The sequence below is a fragment of the Eptatretus burgeri genome, chromosome 9 (assembly GCF_056783735.1).
Source record: "Eptatretus burgeri isolate ZD-2024b chromosome 9, Ebu_testis_v1, whole genome shotgun sequence".
NCBI classification, from domain to species: Eukaryota; Metazoa; Chordata; class Myxini; order Myxiniformes; family Myxinidae; genus Eptatretus; species Eptatretus burgeri.
The window spans coordinates 93,303,358-93,312,255 of record NC_140969.1 but is presented as its reverse complement, the minus strand read 5'-3'; the positions used below and the strand labels follow the sequence as shown (position 1 = coordinate 93,312,255).

The 8,898-nt window shown below is 47.1% G+C and overlaps 1 protein-coding gene across 13 annotated transcripts in view; it reads left to right on the top strand.

Moving 5' to 3' along the window:
- The window catches only part of LOC147020629 (papilin-like), a 210,456-nt gene that overhangs the window by 162,532 nt on the left and 39,026 nt on the right, over positions 1-8,898 (top strand). For 7 of the 13 annotated variants that reach the window (XM_085896135.1, XM_085896136.1, XM_085896142.1 and 4 more), the window contains 3 exons: positions 1,650-1,777; positions 2,426-2,686; positions 4,419-4,527. In XM_085896135.1, coding sequence (XP_085752261.1) covers positions 1,650-1,777; positions 2,426-2,686; positions 4,419-4,527 — 498 coding nt within the window. The other 6 variants (XR_015061900.1, XM_085896143.1, XM_085896144.1 and 3 more) reach the window with 4 other exon arrangements.

Sequence of the window (8,898 nt, the reverse complement as noted above, 5' to 3'; positions counted from 1 at the left end):
ACATACATACACATCTATACATACATACACACACACACACACATATTTTTGTCTGATTTAAAGAATTCTAATTTTCCTGTTGGTTTGGATTAATTTGAAGGAGCTTTTAATAATTTTTTTCTCTCCGAGGAGCGTTTCCGTGTTTCAGGGTGGGACAGGCAGACGGGCAACAATAGGCTGTTTTTTGTGTTTGTTTGTGTACACCGTCGAGGCTCGTATGAGAGCTAACACACAGAAACGCGCAACAAGGGGAGCAGGAGACAAGAGGGGTGGGAGAGGGAAGGAAACACACAGTGTGGAACAGAGACATGACGAGATCTGTGGAAGAGAGAGGGATGGGGGCAGGTATACAGGGTAAACAAGAAGGACACTACAGGGACTTTCAGGAAGGAAAGCAGGGAATTTGAAGGAGGTGGGTTTGGGGTGGATTCACGGGGGTAGAAAAGATCTTGGTTTTGGATGGGGGATGATAGGTGGTGGTGAACAGTTGTTTTGAAGACCTGGAAGGAAGAATGGAATTGAAGAGAGTGTGGGAGTTTGTTCCAAAGGCGGGGAAAAAGAGGAATGAAAGAGTGAAGGTAAACAGTGATTCACTATTTTGGTAGTTTTACCAGAGGGGGGGTTGTTGACATACCTCAGGAGATATATCGCAGAGAGAGCGGGTGGGGCGAGACCGGAGAGGAGACGTTAGAAGATAGAAAGACCACCGACCTGTCTGCGGTGATTGAGTGAGAGGCCCAAAGACTCAGCCTCATCGTGGAGATCCCAATAATCTTAAATGCTTTGGGTTCCACAGCGTGAAGCCGAGAAAGGTGGGAGGCAGGAGCACCAGCCCAAAGGAGAGAGCAGTACTCCATCAGGCTTTGGACGAAAGCTTTTGTATGTGGTCAGGAGTTCAGGTGGGCCGAGGAAGAACTCTACACCAAGGAGGATTCCCAGTCGGCGACTGGCTTTGGAGGCCAGGTTGGAAATGTCGCTTTCACAGGAAAGATCATGGCAGATAGTGAGACCCAGAAGCTTGAATGAAAGGACTTCTTACAGAAAATTGTTGAGAAAGTATATGGGGGGGGGAGGGGGGGCTTCCAAACGGTCCTTTCGGAGACATAGTGAGAGTGTGTGACATGTTCCACATGTTGGACCAGTTTGTGATTCTGTCCAGGTCTGCAGAGAGTGAAGAAGCTGCTGCTTGCCGGTCTGAGGGATGACAGATGGTACGGCAGAAGGTGGAGTCATCAGCAAAGAGATAAAGAGGATTTTCCAGAGAAAATATATGTATAGATTAGCGATGTACGAGGGATTTAATTTTTTGATTTTTTAAAATGATTATTTATTTTTTACGTTGATCCCAGACTCATGGAGGAGGTCATGCATATACCAGGAAAATAAATGGCCACATCCAGGACAAAGACTTCCGCAGACAACGGTCTACTTTTACATGAATTATAAGGGCATTTGTTGACAATGGCCAAACAAACACATGACCCATCTCTTGATGAAGTTTCAAATGACGTTCACTCTTTTTGTGCAGATCTTTGGAGTCATACAAGTTGGAAACCTGTTTCTCATTTTTATTTGACACAAGCAGCCAGCGTTGTCCAATCTCTGACATTGCCTTCCCCCCTCTCCCCCTTTCACCCCCATTCAAAAAGGTACATGCAGTTCCCAAATGGTTCTCTTCAGATCTTAATGACAACACCAGATGATGCTGGCATCTTCACATGCAAAGTGAGCAGCGGAGATCTGCAGGAATTCCGACAAGTGTCGCTTCACTTCCCAGGTGACTTCTCACCTTTAAGGTACAGGAGATTATGGATGAGCAATGTGTAACGAGTCGATAATTCCTTAAACCGTGTTTGTTTTGCCGACGTTTTATTGTGGGACGCACAAAGGAAGTTGACAAAAGAAAGGAGCTAAACAAATTTTGGCTTCACTTGCTTTGCATTTACAGCATAATGGAATCACCTTGGAGTCCATCTATTTATTATGTATGCAAAGAGTGCACAATTTTTTTAACCTTGCTCCCAAACCCCTTCCATAGTTATCCCACAAACATGCTCCTCCGATTCCCTTTTTGTAGATCTCCTTTCAACCTCCTTTCTCATATCTTCCCTCTGCTCTCTCTCTCTCTCCCTTCCTTTTTTCTCAATATACAGTATCTCCCCACGCATATGTAATAAATAGATGGCTCCTTACCTCGCAGCAACCATGGAGCATTATAAAGAAAGGTGCGGATGACCCCCCCCCTCCCTTTATAATGTAACATGCACTCAGGTGAAGCACGGTGAGAAGGTCTTGAACCAACCGCTCCTACACCGTGCTTTCTGGACTGATGATTGGGAATTGGGTTTTCCTGCTATGGTGGCTGGTGTTCTGCTCTGCTTTCTCTGTTTCTGTTCTCTTTCTCTTGTGTTGACGCCGGCTCTAGCCGAGCCGCTCGTGGGGGACACGCTGGTGGAGGTACACGCCGGCACAACCGCTCGCCTGCCTTGCTTGCTACCCCGCCGCACAACACCATCCCACTGGCACCGTCTCGACGACGGGCCCATGAATGCTCGCTTCAAGATTCTCCGAGACGGCGCGTTGCTCGTGCCCACCGTGGGGCTTCAAGATGATGGTCGATATTCCTGTGTGGCTAAAAGCCAAGCTGGGAACATATACAGTCCTGCACTGCGGCTCAAAGTCACAGGTCCAGCAAATTGACCTTTTTTTTAAATCTTTCTTCCCTTAAGAAAAATGCCACTGAACAGCCACACAACCAGGCTGTTAATCGTAAGAAATTTCATTTATTTTTTTTCCGCTTGACACCACATTCAATAATTTTATCAACCTGGTTGTGGACAAGTGTAGGCCTTTAATCTTTGCAAATCATGTGCATGAGATGTGGTAAAAAACTGTCCATCACACAACTCATTATTTTCATAAATCACTGGAATCGTGTCAATTTGTTTTGGTCCACGGTTTTTATTTCGGGAGAAATGTACAGATAAAAAACACGCAGATATATCAGCAATATTTATGGCTGGCATGATAGCTTGGAGGGGGTATGCACACTTGGCGTTGAGCTGTCTAGCCTGAGTTCAACTCTTGACCAGGTATAAAGTACCCCCCCCTGGTGTTCAGGCAGGACAGTCAATCAATGTGTGTGCCATCTATCGGAACGACGTTAAGCTGGATGACCCGTCTGCCAGCACTGGTTGGTGGTAAACATTAGAGATCCCAAGGATGTATTTCCCTAAGAGTAGGTGAGTCACTGTCGGCACTCTGATCAAATTCCAAGTTTCTGTAAACCTTCAATCGAACATCAGGCTTGGCCAGGCTGAGCCTGGCAAATGGATCGTCCACCTTAATGTCCTTGCAAAGGACGGCACACACACACACATGATGGCACACCTCCGATGCCTCGTCCTGCATGCAAAATACCAGGATGACAGTTTAAAGCTGGATCAGATTCAAACCAGGACTAGGAAGCTCAAAGGTGAGTGCACATACTGCTACTCGGCTGTCCTGCCAAATCCAAATATTGACTGTCGATTGTTTTATTTACGAACCTTCCTTATAGTAAATCCAGCACGTCGTACCTTTAAATGGTGTACTTTGCCACTTTACAATCTTTACTTGGGAAATAATTGTCGGTTTTTCTCCTTAAAACCAAGAAACGCATTTGCACATTGATTTGCATACACAAGAGGAGGGCTGACAGGATGACCTGGAGGTGCACGTACACACCTCAAAGCCGTCTCGCCGACCCAGCTATAAACTGTCATCCGGTGTTTCACAGACAGGGTGATTAATCAGTGTGTGTGTCGTCCCAAGACGTCCCGTTTGTCCGCATTAATTGGTAGACGTTAAAGATCCCTCGTGTCCTTCGCGAAGAGTAGGCGAGCTATTGCCGGCACCGTGAACAAATTTCAAATCCCCACCCCAACTCCTGTTGGGAAGGCAATGGAAAACCACCAAGTATAACCCTTGCTAAGAAACTGCTTTGACAGTACTGAAGTTGCCTCCGGGCAGAACACCAGAATACGGAAACACAAGAGGAAGGGACGTGGTGCGAGTTGCGGATAAGTAGATGCAGAAAAGTAAGAAATGAGGAAAATGTAGAGGAAATCTGTGAAAATGAGTTTGAGAAGAAAAATAAATATGAGAGTGAAGGGACCATCTCTGGGGAGTATGTGGGTGTGAGGGGCCAAAAAGTCAGCCATTTATGTGTAGGTAAGATGGATATGGCCCTGAATGGGCTTTTCATGCAGCTTTCGATATCTTTCTTACTGGAAAACCATCAGCGGTTCGACCCGTATGCTGTATGGCATGTTTTGTCTGCTGTGCCGCCTATGGCTTCACAAGACAAAAGTGGGTGGTATGATGGTTTGTATGGTGTTTGTCAACGAGCCCCTCGATCCCTTGTCATGACTTTTCAGGAGGCCTGACGATCACAAAGCCACCAGGAGACCTGGAGATATTGGCAGGAAAACGAGCAGAATTCCCGTGCACGGTGTCAGACAAACACGCCAACATAATTTGGACAAGGTGAGACACCTGTGGGTGGGCGATCAAAAAAAAACAAAAAAAAAAAAAACAGAAAAAGTTGGAAACAAGTCCTTCGTCATTCACGCACCATGTATATCATGCATATCAGCACAAGACCTATTGCAATCGGTATGGCCTGTTTGTATTCTCATCTGAACAGATGCCTCGTGACACAGGTGACACCCAGGTTCAAATACAACACACTGTATGGTGTTTGTCTATCATAGCTGTGAAGTACATTGCTGCCTACTCATGCCTTTTCCCTGCGTGTGATTTGTGTACAAGGTCCTTATGAGCCTCACATAGCTTTGTTGTTGTTCAAAATCTCCATTTAGGATTCAATGTGTGGTGTGTTAAACATCCTTTTCTGAAAAGCATTCTAAATCAGGCTCATTGTTGTTGAAATACCATTATTACCTGAATTGAGGTTTGGAAGGATGACAGTGGCAGCAGGTGGTATTCATGGCATGGTTTTATTTATTTATTTTTCCTCTGAAATGATTCAGGCAAATTACTGCTCAAACACCACTTTGGAAGTATCCAAGGCAGTTGTTGAATGACACTGATCTTCAAAACTTTCACAACAAAGGCTCTGTCTGGTTAGTGGTCAAAGCTTTGAAACCCTGGAATGAAGTGCTTCCCTGATAAAACTTTACATCTGGTGAATAGGTGTCTCCCCGGATGGATTGCCGTGGAGCACGACACATCAGGGGGGCAGTGTTCCATCGACAGGTGGGATTTGTATATAACTTTATGGATAACACCACTCTTAGACAGCTCCAGTTGGTTCGTTGCACTGCCTATCACATTTATTTTAGCATGTGTCAAATTCCTGGCGTAAAGCGTTCTTCGGGCCGGTTGCCGGTTGCTACCGTAAGCGTGTCTCAAAGTTCAAAGCTCGACACGCTTAACAAAAAAAAAAACGGGGGGTGGGGGCGGAGGATATTGTAATCGGCTTCGTCTATCACACTATCTCTTCTTAAATGGTTGTGCAGAAATTCACCAAACTTGGTAGTTATGATCACCACGTGGCAAGAAGGTGCGAGAGCGGTATCATTTTGCCTCTTCCCCTTGAGTGAAGTCAAATACCAAAAAATACAATGATGGCCACATTTTGGGGGGATTTTACCCCCATTCTGTCCCAGGAATTGGGGACTTGGGGTTCACAGGTGAAAAGAGAAATTTTTTTGACATTGGGTCATTCCTGGTGGAACTTTTTTTTTACCATCGTTGAACTCTGCTTTAAGTTTGAAACGTGGGGATTTGCGATCGTTGGCCACTGACTTATTTCAGTTTCATTTTCATCGCTTTGGCTGCGCATGAGAAACATGACCATGTCTTCTCAATTATTATTTTTTTAGCTCACCTGTTCGAAGAACAGAGAGCTATAGCGATACCCCTGGCGTGCGCGTGAGCGTCAGCATCAGCGTCAGCGTGAAAATGCTAAAATTTTTGGTGCAAGTTATTTTTTCCTTTCTAATGTTTTTATCTACGACTATTTTTTATACGCCCGAAATAAATATATATATATATATATATTTATATATATATATATATATATATATATATATATATATATATATATATATATATATATATATTGTTGCGAATTTGCGCCCGCTGGCGTGCGGACGGCCGCTCGACTCGAATGGCGGCCGCCTCGCCCAACGGAACGGACAATTCTGTCGTTTCGACTTTAAACGGACAATTTGACTTTACAAGACATGGCGCCACACACATTTACTCAAAAGCAAAGGAAAGAAGCCAACCTCATAGACAAGGGGGCAGACGGGCCTGTAGGCCAATATGTGCGCGGGACCTGAAGGAGCGGCCAGGTCCGCGAGACCGGGTGTGTCCTACCCGCGTCCTCGTGGCGCGTTGGCGGACGAGCTGCAGACGTGGCCGCGTGGCTGTGCCCCGACTCCGTGGGCTCCTTCACGGGTTTCGTTGGCACGACGTTTGGAGTGGGGTGGGAACGGGGCCCCCTTGGTTGCATATCTCAGCGTGGGCGAAAAGGGGGAATTGTTGATGCTCTGGGGGAGGGAGAATGGCTGGCTGGCTGGCTTAGGTCCCGCGACGAGCGATCTCCCACCGCAACCTCGTAGCCGATCGCCGTCCTTCTCGCCTCGGACCCGAGCTGCTTGGCCTCTTCCCCCAACTCTCCTCAGCCGACTGCAGAACCCAACTCGATGCCTTCGCCACCCGACTCCACTCTCTGCCACACTCCGCCGCTGCCACACTCCACCCGATGACTCTCTTACCAAAACTCTCGCTCTCTGCCCCAAAACTCTCTGCTCTCTCTGCCAAAACTCTGTCACGATTCGCCTTGCGCTCGGCGTTTTATAGGCCGGCAGGAGAACCAATATGCAAATTTACGGATCAGGATGAGCTCTGGGGCGGAGCCACGCTCGCCCATTGGACGGAGGAAAAGTGGGCGTGAACCTCCCCTGATCCTAGAATTTGCATATTTCGATTTCACACGGACGCGCCTGGAGGCGGGGCGAAGCCGCTCCACACTTGCTGATTGGAAGGATCAGAAGTGGGCGTGTAGCATTCTTGATACGAATTCTCCCTCGGAAAGATCGCTATTTGCACTCGCGGCTCGGTGCGTATCGCTTGAATGAGCCCAAGACAACCCGACGCTCAGTGTTCACAGGTAGTGCGGGAATGGCCAGAGAAGGAGAGAGGTGAGTGTGGTGGAGGGTTTATCGGCAGTGGTTTGATGGTTATGGCGGTTGATTCAAATTAAAGATAGAACAGAAAAACGCCTAACTCAAAGCGTCGCAGCCCTAATGAATCAAATAAATTCCCTCTAAACAACGGGTTTGGGGCTAACGACACATGTACTTAGAGTTATCTCTCACCTTCGGGCCCTGAATGGTGGTTTGCGAATTTCCACAGCCATAACAATATATAGATATAGATATAGATATAGATATAGATATAGATATAGATATATATATATATATATATATATATATATATATATATATATATATATATATATATATATCCCTGTGTCGTAAGAGGCGACCAGGGTTGCGTCAGGAAGGGCATCCGGCGTAAAACACGTGCCAAATCACTATGTGGATCATAGGATGATCCGCTGTGGCGACCCCGAACGGGAGCAGACGAAAGAAGAAGAAGAAGAAGATTATATATATATATATATATATACACATCTATATCTATATATATATATATATATATATATATATATATATATATATATATATATATATATATATATATATATATATATATATATATATATTGTTGTGGTTGACGAAATTCGCAAACCACCATTCAGGTCCCATAAGTGAGATATCTCTAAGTATATGTGTAGTTAGCCCAAACCCGTTGTTTAGAGGGAATAAATGTTATTCATTCGGGCTGCGACCCTTTTAGATAGCCGTTTTTCTTTTACTATCTTTACTTTGGACCAACCGCCATTACTACCACCACCAACCACGTCTCAACAGCCATCACACAACAACCACCAACTGCAACGCCGCTTCACAACAACAGCAACCCCAACAGCCACGACCTTTACCGTCACAACTCGCCCTCGCAACCATCGCATCACCGCCATTCGCGCGCCGCTTGTGGGCACCGATCCTGGACTCGTACAGGGCGCGCACCGAGCAGCGGGTGCAAAAACACCAGCCTTTCCGAGAAATCGGATCAAGAATGATTCACGCCCACTTCTGTTCCGTCCTATCAGCGAGCGTGGGGCGATTTGGCCCCGCCTCCAGGCGCGTCGGAGTATAATCGCTATATGCAGATTCGCGGATCAAGAATGATTCACGCCCACTTTTCCTCCGTCCAATGGGGGAGCGTGGCTCCGCCCCCGAGCCGTTCCCGATCCAAAAATCTGCATATGATTTCTCCTGTCGGACTATAAAGCACCGAGCGCGGAGCGAGTTGAAGGCAGTTGGGAAGAGTTGAAGGCAGTTGGGAAGAGTTGAAAGCAGTTGGGAAGAGTTGAAGAGTTGAGAAGAGGAAAGAGTTGGAGAGTTGTGGCGGCGGCGAAATCAGTCGAGAGAGTGTCTGTCGGGGTCCGGAGAGGCTGGAGAAGCCAAGAAGCTTTGTGGAGGTCTGCGCTCGTGTCAGAGTCGGGGAGCTGCGGAGAGGGGAGGCCGGGAACGTGATCGAGGTCGCAGTGGCGTCGCTTGTCGCGGGACCCAAGCCAGCCAGATATCCTCTTTCCCCCGAGCATCAACAACCACCCCCCTGTTTCCCCCCGCGCTGAGATAGTGTGAGAAGGGGGCCCCGTTCCCACCCCATTCCAGGCAGTGCCAGCGAGGCCCGCGGAGTCGGGGCGCCGCCGCCATTTTGCGGCTCATCACCAGACGGGTAGGCTCGACGCGG